The following is a 22,276-nucleotide window of genomic DNA, read 5'->3' as shown; positions in this document are numbered from 1 at the left end:
TAGCTTTTGTCGTTTTTGAGTTTTTGTCCGGACAAAATGGTCATCTGAAAATCGATAAAAGGGGGATAACTTCCAACCGGAAGTGAATTTTCTAAAATCCAAAAAAAGATATAAACTTCAGATAGCAATGCATCAACCCTGAAAATTTGAAGCAAATCGATCAAGCCATCTCTGAGAAATCCTCTGCACAAAATCGGTAAGGGAAAAAAAAAGAATAAAAATAATAATAACTAGACACGATCTCGTTGCGAGCAACGAGTAGGTCTTCCGTCCGATTTGTTGATGCACTCGGAGTTAAAAAAAAAAAAGACAAATGAGTCCCAATTTAGTTTCCGACTTTAAGACACTTTAGATATAATCAATTTTTCATATCATAAGCTTCTGAAGCAAAGTTGCGGTGAAATTCGTTTGAAATTCGACTCTCCAGGCGAGCCATAAGGCCCGCGGGCCTATTTCTTGATGTCATTTGTTAGCCCTCTATAGACTCAACAACTTTAGTTCTATATGTCTTTACAAAATATTTACCTGTAAAAAGTTATTGAGATCGACCGATATCGACAAAAAATCGACTCTACAGGCGAGCCATTAGGACCATAGGCCTATTTCTTGATATCAATCGATAGATCTCGATAAACTGAACAACTTTTGTTCAATATGTCCTTACAAAATATTTACCAGTTACAAGTTTTTGAAATCGACTGATATCGACAAAAATCGACTCTACAGGCGAGCCATGAGGCCCACAGACCCATTTTTTGATATTGATCGATAGGTTATGACACATTGAACAACTTTTCTTCAATAATGCTTTTCAAAAAATATGTCGTTTTAAAGATATGAGGCGTCAAATATTTACGATTTTGGCCCTTAAAATCTCTAATTACGTAACATATGACCTACTTTTTGATTTGATAAGATCAAGCTCGTTGAGATGAACATTTCCGCTTCTACAACTTATTATAAAATATTAATAGTTTCTGAGATATTCTCAAAAACATTTGGACCCTTCTGAACCCCTAATTTAAAGGGCCAGCCCGTTTTGCTTGATATCGTAAGAAAGGCCTTGTCATTTGAAACATTTTTTGCTCAACAAGTATTTAGAAATTCTTTACCGTTCTCGAGTTATCTCTACAAGAAATATTTAGGGGCCAAACTGTAGCTCCCTAACGGGGCCACATAGGGAAAAAACGAAATGTACATATTGTTTAGATTATCATTCTGAACAACTTTTGTTCAATAATGCTTTTCAAAATATTTGTCGTTTTCAAGATATGAGGCGTCAATTATTTATGATTTTGGCCCTTAAAATCCCTTATTACGTAACATATGACCTACTTTTTGATTTGATAAGAACAAGCTCGTTTAGATGAACATTTCCGCTTCAATGACTTATTACAAAATATTAATAGTTTCTGAGATATTCTCATAAACCTTTGGACCCTTCTGGGCCCCTAATTTAAAGGGTCAGCCCCATTTGCTTGATATCGTAAGAAAGGTCATGACATTTCAAACATATTTTGTTCAACAAGTATTTAGAAATTCTTTACCGTTCTGGAGTTATTTCTAGAAGTAATTTTTAGGGGCCAAACTGTAGCTCCCTAACGGGGCCACATAGGGTAAAAACGAAATATGCATATTGTTCAGATCATCATTCTGAACAACTTTTGTTCTTTATTGCTTTTCAAAATATTTGTCGTTTTCGAGATACAAGGGGTAAAAAATTTATGGTTTTGGCCCTTAAAATCCCTTATTACGTAACATATGACCTAAATTTTTATATGAATAGATTTGGATTGTTGAGATGAACATTTTTTGTTCTTTGACTTATACCAAAATATTAACGATTTTTGAGATATTTGATCTAGACTTTGAGCCCTTCTAGATCCCTAATTTAAGGGGCTAGCCCCTAAATCTTGATATTTTCGAAAAGATCTCGTAAATGTGCACAACTTTTGTTCTACATGTCTTAACAAAATATTTGCAAGAAAAAAGATATTGGAGATCAAAGGTCAAAAATCGCCGAAATCGGCGAAAAATTTTGGCATCCATTTTTTCAGGTCCAGGCGAGCGTTTAGGCAAATCGCCTCCGGTAAAATCGAATCCCCCACAAATCTTCTAAAATGTTTACTCTATCTTGTGTAGAAATTTCAAGACTCTAGCTTCAAAACTAACGGAGGAGATGTGTGGACAACAAGGCCCTTCAAAAAGTCACTAAAAGAGAGATAACTCCTGACCGGAAGTGACGTCAAGCACGAAATTTTGCAAGCAAAGTCTCGTCACCAAAAGACATCTTTCCTGAAAATGTCGTGAAAATCGATCGAGAAATGGCTGAGAAAAACGCGTGTACTACCAAGGAAAATAATAATAATGAAGAAGAAGAACGCGACCAATAATAGTAAGGTCTTCCGCAGGAGACGGAAGACCTTAATAATGAAGAAGAAGAACGCGAACAATAATAGTAAGGTCTTCCGCAGGAGACGGAAGACCTTAATAATAATAATAAACAGTAGAATCACTAGAAGGTCTTCTGTTGGAAACGGAAGACCTTAATAATAATAATGAAGAAGAAGAACGCAAACAATAATAGTAAGGTCTTCCGCAGGAGACGGAAGACCTTAATAATAATAAACAGTAGAATCACTAGAAGGTCTTCCGTTGGAAACGGAAGACCTTAATAATAAGAAACAGAGTAAAAACAATATGTTCCCAAACTTTGTTTGGGGAACATAATAAGACAAGTCTGTAAGTGATTGAGTCCAAGATATCTCCTTTATATAGGGATATAAGTATGATTATCCTTTTTATAAGATACGAGATATGATTTTATGCATACGAGATACATGTATCTCTTGCCACAGAACAGGTCACGGGACACTTTTTTTCTAAGTGTATAGCATATACCGAGTGGTGGAGACTAGTTGTCTCGTCCTGAACTTTCTCATTTTAAAAATGAAGAAAACATACCATGGAAATACCGGTATTATGAAACACTGTTTTAACATTCTATAAAACATTTTTTTTTAAAAACACTGCTAAACCTGTTTGGGTTTTTTTTAATTCCTAATACAATGGAATTAAAAGTTATAATAAAAGTCTGCCAAGTCATATCTTTATGCTAAGACAAGGGTGCTCTCCGTTACATATATCAATGGCATGTAAAATGTTGCAACTTAAAACAAAATTAATCTAAACTTTTATGTGAAAATCTTGATTGATATTCTTGTTATTCATGTGCGAAAATATATTCGATAATCTTGATATTTGTATACGAATTTTTTTTTATTTCTATTCGATAATCTTGATATTTGTATGCGAAAATTGATTTATATTCGATAATCTTGATATTTGTATTTGAAAATTTTAATTCATATGCGATAAAGCTTGGGTTATTTTGGCTAATCTTATTTATATTCGGTAATCTTAATGTTTATACAGTATTTGATGATCTAGTTATTCATATTTGATAAAATTTGATTTACACTCGATAATCTTCTTATTCATATTTGATAATCTAGATATCTGTATGCGAAAATTTAAATGCAATAAAATTTGATTTAGCTTATCTATCATGTGCAAATCACATCGAATATGATTCATAATTTTTATCGAATATAAATAACTAGATTATCGAATATAACTTAAGATTTATCGAATATGAATTAAAAGATTATCGAATATAATCAAAATTTATCGAATATAAATACCGAGATTATCGAATATGATAACAAGATTATTGAAGATAAATCAAGATGCTCTTCAGTCATTGACCTTGAATTTGAGGTGAAGGTCAAAGGTAATCCATAGTTTTTAATGCCTTTTTTTTTTTTTTAGTTTTTTAGTAGAAATTCTACGGTTACGAGGTTAAACACGAGGCCTACAGGCCTTATCGGTCACCTGAGTACTAGTGAAAAAGTATCACTACTCACCTAGTGGGGGGGGGGGGGGGGGGGGGATCCTGTTCTGAATATCTAAGCTAAATCCCAATGTTCAGTAACAGTATAGAACAGGATGTGTTCTTAAAACTTCAATGCCCTCAAAAGTGCATACACTGATGAAAGGCTTTAAATAATATGTGTATTAACATTAAAAGATATGACTAATCTAGACCCATCCTAGAGTCAAGACACTGGGTTGTGAAATTCACCATTTTTTCGTTCATCTTTTTCTGCAATTCCTATAAGGATGCATTTAGATTTTATACAGTATCAGTAAACTTACACATAAATACTATATACTAAGTTTGACCCCACCCTGGGGTCAGAACCCCTACTCCAGGGATCATGAAATTTACAATTTTGGTAGTGGCCTATCCGCTCTACGTCCACTATGCATTTAGTTTTTCTTACAATTGTGCAGTTCTAGAGAAGATTTTTGAAAATTGTTCAATCTTGGGCAGTTTTTGTCCCGCCCCTAAGGCCCTAGGAGTGCAGGAATCCTGAAAATTGCAATTTGTGAAAAGATTTGGAATGATGGTTATCAAGAAGAAGTTAAAATTTCTATTGTTCACAACTTTAATAATTGACCATTTTGGCCCTACCCTGATATCAAAACCCCAAGCCCTGGGATCATCAAATTTACAATTTTAGTAAAGGACTACCTGTTCTTTCTATATATCCATTTAGTTTTAATTTAGTATCAATAGCACTAAACAAGATTTTATTTAAGTGTTTTACAATTAAACACTTTATAGTAAGTTTGGCCCCGTCCTGGAGTCAGAACCCCTACTCCGGGGATCATGAAATTTACAATGTTGGCAGAGGCTTTCCTGCATTTAGGTTTTCTTACATGTGTGGTTCTAGAGAAGATTTTTGAAAATTGTTCAAAGAAGTGTTGCACGTCTCATATTAATTTCCCTAAAGGTGTTGCATGAAAGATCGAAAAAAATTAAGTTCTTCAAATACATGATAAAACCAATTGGAACGTATGTCTTGATTCAATATTTTTTTTTTAAAATAGGTTTAAAAGACGTGTATTGACAAAAATTAGCCATTGAAAATATTTCGAGTTTAAATCAAGCAATAAGCGATTTTGTGATTTTTAGCGTTAAAATGGAGGGGTATCCCCGAATTTCAGAAAAACTGCCTCCGTGAACAAAATAAATTTAGCATGAACACGTTCTTCGAGTTTTCCTCTAAAAAACTGTCGCTTTAAAATTTTGTTTCACGAGGGCATTTTTTTGTACATTTCAAAAAATCGAAACGATTTCACTGGTATTATTGTCAAGTTCACCTGTACGTTAATTTCCCTAAGTAATGTATGGCCTACTGCGTGGATCATTGGATAAGGTCGTAGACTCTTACATTAAAAGATGTTTTCTTTTTTTAAAACGGCCGCGTTTGAATCCCTCACGAACACATTTTTTTTTTCATATTACGGCTTCTAGTTTTTTTTAATAAATGTTTCATGTAAAATCTCTGCTTATTACTGTGTGCCGAGTTTGTTTCAAATGAAGGCTTCTATGGCACAATATCTTATCTCCCAAAATTGAAGAGTTCCTATAGTTTGTTTTTGGAATTAGCGAAATGCAAGTAGGTGTGCAGAGATACGATGTGTCAGTAACCAGATAAAGGAGACTATAGGAACTCTTCAATTCCAGGAGATAAAATATTGTGCCATGGAAATCTTCATTTAAACGGAAAATGCAATCTCTACCCAGGGTTATCGTTCCTTACTCTCACTTACATTGAACGACAACTCTGGGTAGAGATTGCGGAAAATGTAGTGCCTGTTTTCATTTATGGGATTTTTATACCGAAACAGTAAGTAATACAGCATTGATAGTGATAGAGAGTTAGTTTAACAGTCAAATTACTTATTTGAAGTAAACAGCAGTGTCATTTAAGTGCACTTTAATTGCTAGAACTGACCGAAGCTGAAAGTAAATTTCCAGACATGAATTATGAAGGACTGCTCCGAGATTCGGTGAAGGCGTCAATCCAAATATTCAGCCAAGCCAAATCTCAGCCGAGATTACCCAAGAACCATTGAGCCAGAGGAGATGAAACTTACATGAAAGCTTCCTGACATAGTGCAGATTCAAGTTTCTTTAAAATCATGACCCCTGGGGATAGGATGGGGCCACAATATGGGATCAAAGTTTTACATAGAGGTATGTAGGAAAATATTAAAAAATATTCTCAAGAAACACTGATCCCGTGTCCCGTGGGGACCGGGTTATAATAAGTCCTCAGTACCCCTAGATTGTCGTAGAAGGTATGGGGTGGTCCTTCGGATGAGACCGCAAAAAACGAGGTCCTGTTCAAAGCAGGTGTGGCACGATAAAGACCACTCCCTGTTTAATGGCCATAGGTGCCCAGCGTAGGCTTAAAGTTTGCAGCCCTTCACCGCAGTGGTGACGTCTCTATGTGAGTGAAATATTCTCGAGGGGGACGTTAAACAATATTCAATCAATCAAGAAACACTACTCTAGAAAAGCTGAGATTTACATGAAATCTTCCTGGTATGGTGCAGATTCAAGTTTTCAAAATCATGGCCCCGGGGGTAGGATGGGGCCATAATAGGGGATCAAAGTTTTACACACAAATGTATAGGGAAAATCTTTTAAAATATTCTTCTCAAGAACCACTGGGCCAGAAAATTAGAAATTTACATTAAAGCTTCCTGACATAGTTCAGATTCAAGTTTGTAAAAATCATTGCCCCTCGGGGTAGGTTGGGGCCACAATAGGGACCAAAGTTTTACATGCGAATATTTATGGAAAATCTTTAGATGTAAGCCACGGTGACTCAAGTGAGCGATGTGGCCCATGGACCTCTTGTTTTTAAATTGGTAAAAAGCCCTCTAATTGTTTGCGAACGGTTAGAACTACTTGTATGTAATTTGTAAAATGTTGTGGATTTCTGTAAAACATGTCACTAATATATATTTCGCAAATTCAACGGTCGTTATAACGATCTAGTTTGCCAATACAACCTGTCATTGGGTCAAATGCTGTCTGACGTGTTTCATACCGATTGTTAGACCGTTATTGGCACCTTGATTTTGGCTACGGATAACTCCGTTTACTTGATAAAGATATAGGTCTTACAACCCTGTAGGAGTTATGAGATTGATTATTGTTCGTTATCTTCACCTTTCATTACTTACTTATACCCCACACGTTACTATTAAATTGATTGATTGTATATTGTACCTCTTGAGAATTTTTCACTCATATGGAGACGTCAACATTGCCGGTGAAAGGCTGCAAAATTTTGGTCTGTGCTCGGCGCTTATGGCCTTTTTAGTCCAGGAGGGATCTTTACCGTGCCACACCTGCTGCGACACGTGGCCTCGGTTTTTGCGGTCTCATCCGAAAGGCCGCCCCATTTAATTTCTATTACGACAAGCAAGGGGGTATTGAGGATCTATTCGGATCCCCTCGGGAACGTTACTAATGGAGATGTACATGTTACCTGTTGATGTTCTCTGCACAACTAAATCGGAAACACTTATGCGAATTGTTCATTGTTCAAGCGTACCAAAATCGTCCCCTTATGTGCCATACAAACTCTGATACATATATTAAATGATAGAATATTCATCTAATATGGCGGGTAAACAGGGAAATATAGCAGACACGGAGAATTATATTATGTTTAAGAATTCATGTCAGCTTTAAGATCGAAATGTCGCCTCGATAATTCAGTGGCGGATTTAAGAGGGGGCGCAGTCGCCCCCCCCCCCCCCCCCCCCCTAAAATGTTCAAATTTAAGGTCAATCGCGGTATCTTGTTTCGGAAAATGTACTAAATGATAAATGAAGAAATGATTTCTTCCACTCCCGGAGATTTTTTCCAAAAACCCTTAAAATTTGGGTAATTTTATTAATTTCACCTTATTAAAATGATAGAAAATAGTACAAATGACTTAACAGAAATATTTGAAGCTCCATAAAATCTGTAAAACCCAGGAGCTTCCGGGGGCTTCGCCCCCTGGACCCCCACCAGGGCTTCGCCCTGGACCCACTGCCTCATAAAGTGGCGCCCCCGTAACCACAATTCCTGGATCCGTCCCGGGATATAACAAGACGCCAAGAGAAACGACAACAACTGGTCGCTAATCTGCGGTTTATCATCTTTTTGTTATTTCGGGACGAAATGTCGAAATTATGATTTTGTCATCTTTTCACCTCGAAATATCGAATTAGTTACCATACCTTATGTACGTGACAATGAAGCTAAATTCAATCCTAACTGTAATTCGAAAAAAAGCAAGCTAAATTTGTCGCTTTAATTATTAGCTAAAATTAATAAAACACAAGATGTTCAACTTGTTGACTTAGAGATCATGAATTATCGTTGCTTTATACTGGCCGCATTACAGAAATATATCTTATCATAAAGTTCATGACAATGCAAATATACACTATAAATCGTGCGTGTTCTTCTATTTTTTAATCTCTGTTCGCTAATATCTTTGTCAATGCATAAATTACCAGATTCTTGTAAAACGCTTTGAAAACATTTATAATACAAACATTCAACTTAGCTTTATAAATTTATGGTGTAAAATTTTAAAATAAAAACGTATCACCGCTTTTCAACAAATCGTTGATAGCATTTCGATGTAGTACATATTCATTTTTGATCAAATCATGGCCCCCGAGATTCGAAGTTTTACATGAGAAGATGCAGGGAATTTATTTTTTAAATGCATGAAAAAAGAGGGGCGAGGTCATACTATATCATATCAATATGCTAACATTCCCAAGTTGTGTTGATTAAAGTTTTTGTTTTTTAAATTATGGACCCTGATTTTTTTTTTTTTTTTTAAATAAACCTTCCCCAGAACAGCATGGGAATAATAATATTATTGACTGGGAAGCGTCCTATAATGTTTGAATTCAAGTTCGGTTACGTCATAACCTGTGGGGCTAGGGTAGAGTAATAATTTTTCGTGGAAAAAATAAAATAACAGGGTCAAGGTTACTCAGGTGAGCGTTATGGCCCAAGGTTTCACGGAACATGAAGTTATTGCAAACCTCTTCATGGATTGGTTTCTGTGCTCGTGTATACATGTATACAAAAGGTGGTCCACGCCAGAATTCTTTGATAGACCTTGAGGTCCACGCAGAAAATATATATGCGAGGTTAAACTGGATGCTATAAGGAAAAAGTCCGCTTTTCACAGAGCCAATCGCAACATCACTCGGCCTTTTCCGTCGAGAAAAAACTACCTCCCCCTTTTTTAAGTAGTCTTTACATGGTTTCATGATAACATTCAACTCAGCAACACTCGTCAAAGCTGTTCACATCTGAAAATGGACATCATTTGTGAAGATTCACCGAAATTTTCCAACTAAAAACGACATTCAAGCTTGTGACCAATATTTTGTTGCCAGATTTACATCATTGGATTAACGTGTGAAACTTAAACGTCTTTATCCAAATCAAATTGCGTCTTCCTGTTAAATTCGAACTTGAAGGTCCACATCAAATACAATGACAACTCCTAATTCTGAGGTTAAAGTACAAATATTTAATATCCATTAGGCCTTTATATCATCTTTTTCAAGATTTAAAAACATCTGTTTTGAAATGCATATTTATTTCAACTTGAATATTAAGTTTGTGTTAGCCTTTTGTCCACGTATTGCAGTCCTATTCTCTTTAGGACAGCAACTTGTGTTTATAATAAGCATCGTAACGTTAATCACAGGATTCGTCAATATTTTGGTGTAAAGAAATACATTCAATAAGCGACATTTTAGAGAAGAGTCACCCGCCAAAGGTTTGAAGTGTTTATTTTATAAACCAGCAACAGAAACGTTAACAGACAGTACACCGGAGCTCATTTTCAGATAATGACATAAAAATGTGACAGTTGTGTGATACTTTATGCGGGTTTTGTAGTGCAGAACCGTAGCTCTCTAGTTTGAAATGTCAAAATTTTAAAAGGAATGAGACCCCCAAATGGACTGTTTCAATTTACGTAACACAACACAATCACGAAGTTCATAAATTTAATTTCACTGTACAAAAACATAAAACACAAGTACATATATAGAGCCTTGTTGTCTAGCACTCATTCATCTTCCACACTAAAACACCATATACTAAAATCATCCTGTAAAATGACTTCAACTTCATTGCACCAACTTCTTCGACGAGTGCATTCCTGATATTCAGTAACCATTAGCAATTACTAAAACAATGTCTATAATGTACTAAGAAGTGTGGGGAACAGTTATTCTGCAGAAATTGGAAATCACTTGATACAGGTAACCGTTATATAAATTTATGTGAAAAAATATTCAGGAATAAGTATTATGCCTTTATCTTAACTGGCCCAGTAAAAGGCACTTTATTCGGAAGTTCTTCAGGATATATTATACCAGATAATTCTATGTAAATTCAAGATTTAAATACTTAAATAAATACGCTGTGTCCACACCACTTCACAGGTATACAACAAATAAAATCAAATGAATATGTACACAAATTGGGATTAATATAAAAAAAATCATACAAAAAATACAACGGGGCACTTCTAACCCGGACAATAATTATAACCCTTCTAACCCGGACAATAATTATAATCCTTCTAACCCGGACTATAATCATAGCCATCTTCAGAATCATTCAAGTCTCGATATGAGTTTCTTTAGTGGATATGAATACAGTATACCTGCAGTGTTACTCTCCATTATAGTACCGTATATGCTGCCCAGGTACAGAAGTAAAACTTACTAAACAAACCAGTCATCAATCTTTTGTGTTTGGGAGTAGATGTATAGAGCTAGGGTCACTAAAATGACCATTGCGACTAAGTACATCTACTGGACGTACTGCAAAATGATATTTGTTCCCTTCTTGAAACTGTGTCAAGGTGCAAGCCATCGGTAATGGCAATGCTTTCACATCTCCCACCTAAAATAGGTCAAATAAAAATTCTAGAACATACTACTCAAATTACATTTAAATAAATGATATCCACTACATATCCTTTCATTAAAAAGTGTTTTGAACTTTTGTGCATCATTGGTTTTTTTCTTGATATAATTTAGTTGTCAGGTGAAAATGAAATTTTATGTAAACCTTCTTCCATAGACTGGTGCTTGGTGGCGAAGTTCCTTCCTGATAAGCGAACAGTTGATAAGATGAGATGTCAGCATGAGGTGTTTCATTCAAAGTCATATTCCATGATAGCACAATACCTGAAGAGAAGAGGTATTGTTAGTACTGTACTGATAAAACAAGAGGCCCATGGGCCTAGAATCGCTCTTCTAATACATTGAAGAACAGGCAAAAATTTTCACTAACCAAGATAAATCAATTAACAAAGTTTGATGATGTTAAGTCAAATAGTACCTGAAAATTTAAATGTGACCTACTTTTGGTCGACACACTAAAGACTCAAGATGCATCGACTGATAAGTCAATTAGTATTCAAATATAGCCATCCAATTCCAATAGTAGGCCACAGTGACCTACTTTTTGGTCGACACACTCCAAAGACTCAAGATGCATCAACTGACAAAGTTTGATAATTGAAGTCAAATAGTATCTGAAATATTCAAATATAAATGTCAAATTCCAAAAGTAGGTCACAGTGACCTACTTTTTGGTTGACACACTCTGAAGACTCAAGACCCATCAACTGACAAAGTTTGATGATTGTAAGTCAATAGTATCTGAAATATTCAAATATAGCCGTCAAATTCCAAAAATAGGTCACAGTGACCTACTTTTTAGTCAACACACTCTGAAGACTCAACATGCATCAACTGACAAAGTTTGATAATTGTAAGTCAAATAGTATCTGAAATATTAATTATAGCCCTCAAATTCCAAAAATAGGCCATGGTGACCTACTTTTTGATCAACAAACTATGAAGACTCAAAATGCATCAACTGACAAAGTTTGATGATCCTACTTTGTCCAAAATATGCATCTAAAATTGAAAATGTGAAATTTGAATGTCTGCAAAAATTCAAAAAGTAGGTCACTGTGACCTACGTTTTTTTTTTTTTTTTTAAAAATAAATATGTTTCAAGGCCTCTAGATGCATCAACTTACAAGGTTTGATGATTCTAAACCTCTCGGTATCTAAAATAACAACCTAAAATGTATTCATAAATGATTAGCCATAAAATTCAGAAAGTAGGTCACGGTGACATACTTTTCACATGACGCAGTTCAAGGTCCATGATCCATCAACTGACAACTTTTGGTGATCATAGGTTCAAAAGTGTCCAAGATATGCATCAAAATCCATTAAATAATTACCTGCGAAATTCAAAAAGTAGGTCACCATGACCTACTTTTGAGACAACATGATATTAAGTCCTAAGATGCATCAACTGACAAAATTTGATGATCCTAGTCCTTATACTAAGCAAAATATAAAAGTTTTAACAAAACAATATTTAAGGTCAACTTTGAAGTGACCTTGAGACCACACCCTTTGCCCCAGGATGATGCCTTGAACAATTTTTATCTACAACCTATCCTCATCCTTATGCAAGTTTGGTGATAATTTGCCCAGTGGTTCTTGAGATGAAGATTTTTTAGCAACCACTACTTTTGTTAACATTTCCCTAATTATCTCCCTTTGTTAAAGGGTCACAACCCTAGTTTTAGTACAAATGAAAGCCCTTGGGCCAGGATTCCCTGTGACAAATTTGACAAAAATTGGCCAAGGGGTTCTTGAAATATAGCCCTTTTCCCAAAAAGTTGATGAACACCGCACGCCAGACATATGGCCATATGATTAGCTCTTTGAGCCTTTGGCTCAGAAGAGCTAATAATGGGACTTCATTTCATGGGCCCAACTCTCATCCCAATCAACAACTCTGAATGTTCAGTTGGCACACATATTTGGCTATCTTGTGACCCTTATCTAATATGCATGGGTTCACACTGTTGCTGTTGAAAATGACATAATTACTGTTACTCACCCTGACTAACCCTGGAGATCTTGAGGCTCGGTTTTGGAGGTAATGGTTTTTGACCTGATGCCACAACTGTTGTAACAGGAGGTAATGGCGCTGGATGTTGTGGCAAGAGAGGAGGAGGTGCCATGGTGGCTAACGATGTGCTTGCCACCCTCTGTAATAAAATAACACTTCCATAAACACAAGAACCACATAAAATGAGCATTCCAGTATCAGTTTTTCTTGGTATGATATCATATGCGATGTTAAACAATGTCATGAGCAAACTTACATTTGTATTTTGAACCCCACACTGTAAAGGTGGAGGTGGCCTTTGCTGGACTGGTGTCACAACTGGTGACACATGTCTGGGGTTAGATGAAGTTGTGGTGGATTGACCTGGCTTCAATTGAGGCATTGTAGCAATGGATGATGATGTAGATGTAACCATCGATGTCCCTGCGACAGCAGGCCTCATTCCAGGGCTGGGAACAGGGGTTGCAAGGGTAAGAATACTTCCTTGCCTTATTGGTTGACTGGTAGAACTAAAGACTATCTGATATGCTGGTGGTTGCCCATTTCTTAAAATTGATGTACCTGCAGGATTTCCCAGGATAAGACCTTGTGGCAGTCCTGGTCCAGTTGGAACAAGCACTTGGTTCTGAGGCACAGACAGTGCAACTCCCCTGTTAGCCAAGTTTCGACTGGCTTCCTCTTCCACAGTAAGGTCAATTACTTTGACAGACTTGGGCTGCATTTGCGGGTTCAAATGAACTTGTTGTTGACTGGATTGAGCCGATTGGTTTACAACTGGTGTTGTGACAACAGTTACATTTGGATTTGTGTTAGGTATAGGGGCTGGTGTTGGTACCACAATAAATGAAGTCATCTGATTGGGTGGAATAGCTGGAGAGAGTAGAGTGCTTGACTGTGTTCCAGGTGTTACTGTCCTTATAGGTCTTACTCGTGCATTACCAGTAGGTTGTGGCACAGTACGACTGTTATCTAAAATACTTTTCACTGTATCTCTGAGTGGACCGTGTGAAGTAGAACCACGGTTGTTATCCAATATACTCTTGACTGTCTGTTTGGACGGAAACTGTCCCTTGTTGAGATCTGCTGTTAATGAGAGTGGCACAACAGCAGTTGGTGGTGCTGGCTGACTGACAAGCGTTGTCTATTAAAACATAAATAATGATAATTTTAAATCATGGCATGCAGTTGCTTTTTTTCTCTCTCACACACATATTCAAAAATTAACAAAGAACAAAATATCATAGTTTAAAATCAGTTCTAAAATTTGGTACCCCAATGTTATTGAATGTTACTGTAAAAGTGGTTATTTACATTGGGGGTCAAGTGTACATTACACATGAAGAGAAAATATGCAGTAACTAAATATAACTATATGCGCGAGGGAAATTTACGTGTTTAATACGTGACCGCTTAATTAGTGTAACCCCCCCCCCTCCCCCATCCGCAGAAATATATAACCACTTTTACAGTACTTTTGGTAGCCTGTATAAATTCAATTATAACTTTATCTAAATTTTGTCGTTGGTGATTAATTAACTGATTAATTAAGATGTTTCAATGTCTTTTAGTTGAATCTTTAGCTTCATTACTTGTCAAAAGAAATTGGTTTGGTTATTCTCATTCATTGCCCTTGAAAACCAAACACTTCACTAAAGTTAGAAAGTGGTCTGTTTAGCTATGGGTATACTGTAATTGTTTAGCAAAGGTTAATATAGTATCACCCGTTCCCTTAGCCATAAAAATGGAGAGTTTTCGTTTTTATTGCAAATATGTAGAAAATAGAGGGTTTTGCCCATGGAATTTTTTAGATATCTAATATGGTCTGCGTGAATGCACCATTACAGTTTTGAAGTACAAATATAAATTGGCACAAATATAACATGTGTCAAAAAATTAAGACCAGTGCTTATACAGATGCAAGTATGACCTAATTACACAATTATCACTTTAGGAGATGATCTGCACTAAGCCAATATTCTGCAAGGAAATGCAATGGAAAAATATCAACAATTCTTTCATAAGATAAGATGGATAACACATATTTCAATGCTATTGCTGCACAAATCTTGGGCGTGACTTTGTTCTAAAGTTACTTCGAGAAAAAGATGCTGGTTTGTGCATTTTCTCAAATAATATATATGAATTCTTAGATTTAAAACTCTGCTTCATAGAATTAGTTATAAGATGAAGAGGTATATTGTTTGGCATTTCATTACAGTTTTAATGTTTAGGTACCATAGAATCCTAATTAAAAGCAGGGGATTGAGCTCTACATAGACTCATGAGAAGGCTCTCTTGCAGGTTATAAAATCTTGCTTTCATTTGCTCTTTATACATTTGTGTTCTCAAGTCAACAAAATAATAATATGCAAATCCTAATCTAAATATCAGTTGTACTCATGCTAATTGTGTAGTTATTTGATACAATATGTATGCATATTTCATCATAATTATTTATAAATTTTGATCATAATCATTCATAGAATATTTTGTTTGTTTTTCGTCACACACAGTTGGTGTATGAGTGGTAAAAAACTGAGTGACCTCATTTGACCTACAAATTTGGGTCAATTTTTTTTTTGTCAGGATCAACCTGCCTATGACTATCAAGTAAAAGGCTTTGTCACATATTTGCAGTGATTTTCTTTTGATGTTCAGGAATTGTATCTGGTTATTACCAACAGGATCTCCGCCCACCTTGTTATCGCATGGGCGGTACTAACATCAGAATTACACAATAGAAACAAAACACATATATTTCAAATTTTAATAAGTGCATTTTTTACACAACTTCAAACAAAATTAACTTAAAAAGAAAATATATAATTTGTAATGTTCTTAAACAAATACTACAGTTTCTATTTTCCAACAGTATAGAAATTAACTATGCCATTTGAAATGTTAATAGGTATATGACTACTGTTTGTAAGAACTCCCTTTGCCGCACACTCCCCGTCATGGATTGGCTTAGGGATCGTAGGTTTTTTGACGGAGGGTTCCAACATGGCAATTTCATCTGATGGCGAATCAAGAAGTTTACTGACAAGGCACTCCTGCGATTCGCATGGTCTTTTGTATGCACGAACAGTGTTGCTCTGATGTCCAGTACGTGCCATTATTGACTGTTGGTCCACTCCGCTTTGAAACAAAGTAGTAGCACAACTCCTTATCGCTGAGTGGTTTGTATATCTTCCCTGCATCCCTGCCTTTTCGGTCATATCTTTAATTATGGTTGAAAGTTTGTTGAGACCTAATGGCTGCTCTGAAAATCTTAATACGGTCCCATCAAGTGGGCGCTTGTAAAATGGGCCCTCATTTCCAATCAAAGACAAATAAAGATCATAAATATCAAATAATGACCTATCCTTGCCAGGATCAGTGTAGTGTTTCAGTGATTTTGCTTCTATCTTGCGTTGTTTAATTCCGCCCTGGTAATTCTTACGAGACCTTCCCTGAAACTCAATGTAGGATCCGCCACTATCTTTCGACAAACGAAACTGGTTACATTCTAATTTACGATGTTCGTCCAAACCCTTTAATCCAAAGATTTTACAATTGTAGTAGAACACAGTGTTGAATAAACTTTGAGATGTGGCCACACCTAATTGATTACAGGTCCACAAGTTTTCCTCGTCGTCCGCCGTAATAGGATCCGACTGTTGTTTTTGCACTCCCAATCCTCTCGAAGTTAAATCCTTCATTCTAGCGTCCAATGTTTTGTGAAATCCAGCAAATCTGTGATCATTAAGGTCCATAAAGTTTTTATCAATTACTTCATGATCGCGCATATAACGCAATAATCCACAACACATCTGATAGAGAGTATTGGGTGGGTATTCAGATTTATCCTTGCGTCGACACTCAATTACAAAGCACGACAGATAGTGGTTCAGTTCCATAATACTCATTTGTAAAAGATCAGGCACATTCCCACGAGATTTAACCCATTCTTGCCAGGTTCTGCTCACCCAATCTGTGCTCCGTCTTGTGTTCTTGTTTTTCCTATTCTTCACGAGATCGTTGATTTCTTTTTCCATGACAGGTTTTGCAAATCGATTTTCAGACGGAATCTCCTCCTTAATGAAATCAGAATTCAAGGAAAAATCACCAATGTCAGAGTTGGCGAAAGAGCATAAAAAACTACCACTTATCATGTCCTGTAGATTAGGGATAATTTGGAAAATCTACCAGACAAGTTGAAAATTTATCAGACAGAATAAAAGAACCTGAGATTGTTTCACCTTTATTCATTTTCAAGCCTTGAGTGTGACAGTTTAAAACATTTACTTGTGTTTAAAAGTTCTCTATGTTTTGACCACATATGAATTAAACTTTCTTATCAATTTTGTTGTAGTTTGATTTTCATACTTTTTGTTCATATGTGCTTGTGGATATAACAACATACTCCCGGAACCCCCAGCCAGCACATCCCCACCCACCCAGTTTACAAAAAATATCTTATCAATTTTGTTGTGGTTTGATTTTCATACTTTTTGTTCATATATACTTGTGAATATAACAACATACCCTGGAACCCCCAGCCAGCACACCCCCTCCCCCAGTTTACAAAAAATATCTATAGAACAAATATAACCATTTTTGTTTCATTACTCATTTTACAATGCATATTCACTATGAAACAAAAAACTTTCCATTTCTAGCATCTGTGATATATCTTTAAAGTAGACAAGGTCGGAGACTTCGAAAATGAAAGTAGATAACCCAATGGAAACTCCATACAGTACTAATAAAGAAAAACATTATGTGGTGTAGTTTACTCACTCAACCTTACAATAAAATTTCTTTAAACTGCGCAGCACAAAGCCGGCCAATATTTACGTGATCTATTAAATATAAATTTTCAGAATTTGTAACTAACGAAAATCAGAGCTATCGCCACGGAAGTGAATAGTTATATTTATTCTAAAAATGTTATTTGTAAACTAAAGGGGAGGGAGATATGCGATCATGTGTTGACATACTGTTAAAGCACCTGTGTTTACACATTCAACTTCCTTTTTTACGTCTGTACTACGATTTTTCAACCATGTGATAAGCCACACAATCGGAAGTAGAATGACATGCGTGATATTAAAAGTACACGCAAGGAGTGGGCTTATAATTTCTGGGAAAGGATATTTGTTGTACAAAAGCAAGTTATCTATACCAGACGAAGTTTTTGTTTGCACAAAAGCCAATAAACAACTCAGATATGATCCCTTTTTTGTCTGCTATTATCTACCGGACAGTTTGTCAGATAAATTTCTAAGTTTTATTATATACCCACCAATGTATCGTTCTTTGATACTGTGGATTTGACAGCGTGTGATCCGGTTTTCCGAATCACCACACTGTGGTTTTCTGATTCCGTATCAGTATCCTCTGAAATTGATGCCGTCACAATGCATCAACGCAACGTTATTTGTGGAAAATATTGACCGCGTCACAAACGAAACCGCGTACACAAAACATAATTTCATGGTATGTCTGTGTTTTTGATAATTTGGATTACATTTCTTATCTTATAAATGTGGATTTAAAATGCACAAGGGGGTATATAATAAATTTATCATTACTACAGTAACTTGATCTGAAGAGTTGGATCACGTCTCTTTGACAGGCGCGGATCATCAGATCAAACTCGACGCTTCGCGTCTCGTGTGATCTGATGATCTGCGCCTGTCAACTCGACGTGATCCGACTCATCGGATCAAGTTACTGTAGTAATAATATATATTTACCGGACAAATTGAAAATTTATTGGAGATATCCGGGCGTCTTTCACCAACTCTGCAATGTCATCAGTTTTAATAACGTCGTATTTTGTCATGAGTTGAGAAAGAGACAAATCCTCAATATCATCTTGGTTAAAGTCGCAAATCACATCTCTCGACAACGCCATTATAACACCTTTTGCTAGAAAATGTATACTGAAAAAATGTGAACTGCATGTGTACCACGTTTTGGTGGGCAATGTAAACTGGACAGTTTAGCGCGAAAATCTTACAGAAATTTCCTAATTGTTCCGATTGAAATATGTGACAAGTCGGTCATCTTCTAGCATCCTCGTAAAATTCACATTATCAAATAGATGGGCGGTCCTCTCACTCGTGCATGGAGCGCCCCGCGCACTAGTGACAGAAGGACCACCCATCTATTTGATAATGTGAATATTACTCGGATGCTAGAGGATAACCATTACTTCTAAACACTAACTAGTCACAGGCTGACTGACATGTCCATACAGCACTGTGTCCTACTTCTCCAAAGTACTCAAAACAATTACCTGAGGTTGTGTCGAGGTCTGATTCTTGAGAATTGGAATGTTTGTTACTGGATTGAGGGTGGACCTTGGTGGAGCCAGCTGAGGGGAAGATGAAGTAGTTTTTGAGATGGTGAGAATTGGACCTGGTTTGGAGGTGGCATGAGTTTGAATAAATGTAGTAGTAGGAGTTTTGTTGACAGGTTTGGATACCGGAGATTTAACTGGAGTTGTCTGCTGCACCTGCTGTTGGACTTGAACTAAAGTTGCCGTCTACAAGTTTTGATAAAAACAAATAAACAATATTTGTTAAGTACAAGAAAAGTGGTCACTAAACTCAGTCCTTAAAACAAGAGGCCCATGGGCCACAACAAAGAAATGTGATCCCTAATAGCCCTTATTTAATGTGGACTCCCAAGTCAGAGGATTTTAAGTGATATTTTAGACCCAAGTGGGTCCAAATGCGTGCCCAGAAAAATACAATGCAAGAAAAATACTCTTTTTTTGTGTCAAATTTACATATTTTGGACATTTCATGTGCTTTTTAATCCCAACTTGCAAGGTCAATTAGGTCATGTGTATTAAATTTCATAGTGGTTTATATTTTGGTGTACATGATACAGGGATGTGACTGAATTCCTCGAAAATCAGAGGAAAACTGGTCAAAAAGGGAGAATAACACCTCACCCTACCTAGAGAGATATCATTTTCTGTCACTTTAATTCAAACTCGAGTATTTCATTTTTTCGAAAATTGAACGAATCAGCAGATTACCTCTGAAAGGAGGAAAAAATCACAGCCCTGAATTGATATAACATGATGAGGATCTCTGGTAGATAGTAAATATTGGACTTTGTAAAAATACTTTTTCTCTCCTTTTTACAATATATACTTCTTCTCAATACTTTAACAGTTGATTTTAAGTGGTTATCAAAATTTATAGCTACTCTTTGTGTATTTCTGTGTAGATGTATAGAAACACAAGGGCTAAGCCCATTTCATATCCAGGAGCCAATCATTGAATATTACCACATATACTAATATATTTTTGAATACAGTTACATTGACCCATGGTTACAAAATAAACCCAGTGTATGAAATGTTTTACACATCTACAATTAAACTCTCTCTCTCTCAAACAAAACCCCACCTAAAAAGTATGTAACACATTATATACTCACCCTATGAGAATCAACCTGAACTCCCACATTCTTTGTGGTGATTTGCTGCAACAAAAAAGTATTCACATTATCATACAACACAAATTCTCCAGGCCTGGTTCAATAGTTAATATCTAGCATGCCAGAGTCCATCAGAAGTCATGCCTTGCCGTGTCATATTATATTCACATCTTATTGCACTGAATTTGGCAATACCACAAATGATCACAAAACAAGAGGTCCATGTGCTATATCACTCACCTAAACAGTTGCATTTAATCATGTAATATTAAATCAAATTATGGTCCCATCCTGGCCACACAGACGAAGATTCAATCAACATTAGTATTTAAAGAAATTGGCAAGGTCTCACGCGTCACTAAAACGTTTATGCTGAACCTGTTATATGGAGTAACAATCACTGTTTTTAACACTACCTAGCATTCTGACCTACCCTAAGAGCCGCTGTTTTGGCTTTGCGCTTTTCATGTTTCTGCTGCAATACTGTAACATCTAGTATCTGCTTTTCAAGATCCTTGGCTCTTTGTTTCCACATGTCATTGGATGCTTGCAACTCCTCAACCTTCTGTCGAAGTTCTGCTACCAATCCTTCTTTCTCAGTTTTTAGGTAGTTTAGCACTTTAGTTTTTACCATTTTATCCAAAGCCTATTAAATAAATTCACAATGAATCCATATACCAATTGTTGACTAAAAATTTGATGAAATGAAAACAATAAACAAAAACGTGGATCTCTAAATCATAATATTCTAGAAAAACTAAATCTGTGTTATTTAACTTGACCCTGCTATAACAACTCATCCCATGAGTATAATTATTGCATGATAATCTGTTTCTAAATGGAGCCCAAAATCATTTGGTTGTTGATTTTGCAGGGCAATCAGCATGCTCCCCAAATTTGCAGTTCAGACAAAACTGCAAGATATTTTTATGTGATCAGGTGCATATTATAGAAATTTTCTTCAAACTAGCGAGGAAGTGATTGAATTCCTCATAAATTGGAGGAAAACTGGTCAAAAAGGGAGAAAAACACCTCACCCTTCCTGATAAATATCATGTCCAGTCATTTTAGATCAAATCCAGGGTGTTTCATTTTTTCAAAAAATTGAGCGAATCAGAGGATTTCCTTTGAAAAGAGGAAAAATCACACTCATGAACTTGCCAAAAAAAATGTAGAATTGTGCAACAGGGTTAGTGCAACACTATCAATATGAGCCTTTTAAAAGATGTGGCTAGTAAAACAAGAAATGTTTGAAAATCATGTATGCCCCCCATGGTGCAAAATTAAAAAGGGTTATACACATGCATCATTTCATTGACAGTATAGTGCCAAACAATTTCAAAATATTTAGCAGACAATATCTTCCTATGTCCAGAGTGGATTAACCATGTGACCTAAAAATCAATAGGGGTCATCTACTCCTTAGGATGTACCAGTGTACCAAGTTTGATGTCTGTCAAGCAAAGGGTTCTCAAGATATTGAGCAGACAGTATAATCCTATGTCCAGTTTGACCCTTGACCATGTGACCTCAAAATCTATAGGGATTATCTACTCCTTAGGAAGTACAAGTGTACCAAGTTTGATGACTGTCAAGCAAAGAGTTCTCAAGATATTGAGCGGACAGTATATTCCAATGTCCAGAGTGTATTGACCCTAGACCTTTTGACCTGAAAATCGATAGGGGTCCTCTTCTGCTCATATCCAACCCACATATGAAATATCGTTATGATAAAGTGAATGGTTCTCAAGATATTGAGCGGACAACATGTGGTCTACCGACCGACCGACAGGTGCAAAGCAATATATGCCCCTCTTCTTTGAAGGGGGAAATGAATATGATCAGGCAGATGAAATTCACAATTTTCTTCCTTTAATTGTACTATGCTCTCAAACCAGTAGTTCAATATTCAGGAGTCAA

At 36.1% G+C, this 22,276-nt stretch overlaps 1 protein-coding gene across 6 annotated transcripts in view; it reads right to left on the bottom strand.

The window, feature by feature from the left end:
• Nucleotides 1-9,949: 9,949 nt before the first annotated feature.
• Nucleotides 9,950-22,276, bottom strand: part of LOC125671541 (activating transcription factor 7-interacting protein 1-like) — a 31,308-nt gene continuing 18,981 nt past the window's right edge. For 4 of the 6 annotated variants that reach the window (XM_048907313.2, XM_048907314.2, XM_056162892.1 and 1 more), the window contains 7 exons: nt 20,790-21,002; nt 20,357-20,401; nt 19,200-19,448; nt 13,170-14,054; nt 12,902-13,052; nt 11,039-11,157; nt 9,950-10,870 (listed from right to left, as the gene is read on the bottom strand). In XM_048907313.2, coding sequence (XP_048763270.2) covers nt 10,706-10,870; nt 11,039-11,157; nt 12,902-13,052; nt 13,170-14,054; nt 19,200-19,448; nt 20,357-20,401; nt 20,790-21,002 — 1,827 coding nt within the window. In that variant the 3' untranslated portion in view covers nt 9,950-10,705. Of the gene's footprint in view, nt 10,871-11,038; nt 11,158-12,901; nt 13,053-13,169; nt 14,055-14,662; nt 16,990-19,199; nt 19,449-20,356; nt 20,402-20,789; nt 21,003-22,276 lie in introns of those variants that run through there. The other 2 variants (XM_048907315.2, XM_056162893.1) reach the window with 1 other exon arrangement.

Source organism: Ostrea edulis, chromosome 4 (genome assembly GCF_947568905.1).
Source record: "Ostrea edulis chromosome 4, xbOstEdul1.1, whole genome shotgun sequence".
In the NCBI taxonomy this organism is placed as follows: domain Eukaryota; kingdom Metazoa; phylum Mollusca; class Bivalvia; order Ostreida; family Ostreidae; genus Ostrea; species Ostrea edulis.
This window is presented reverse-complemented; position numbering and strand designations above follow the sequence as displayed.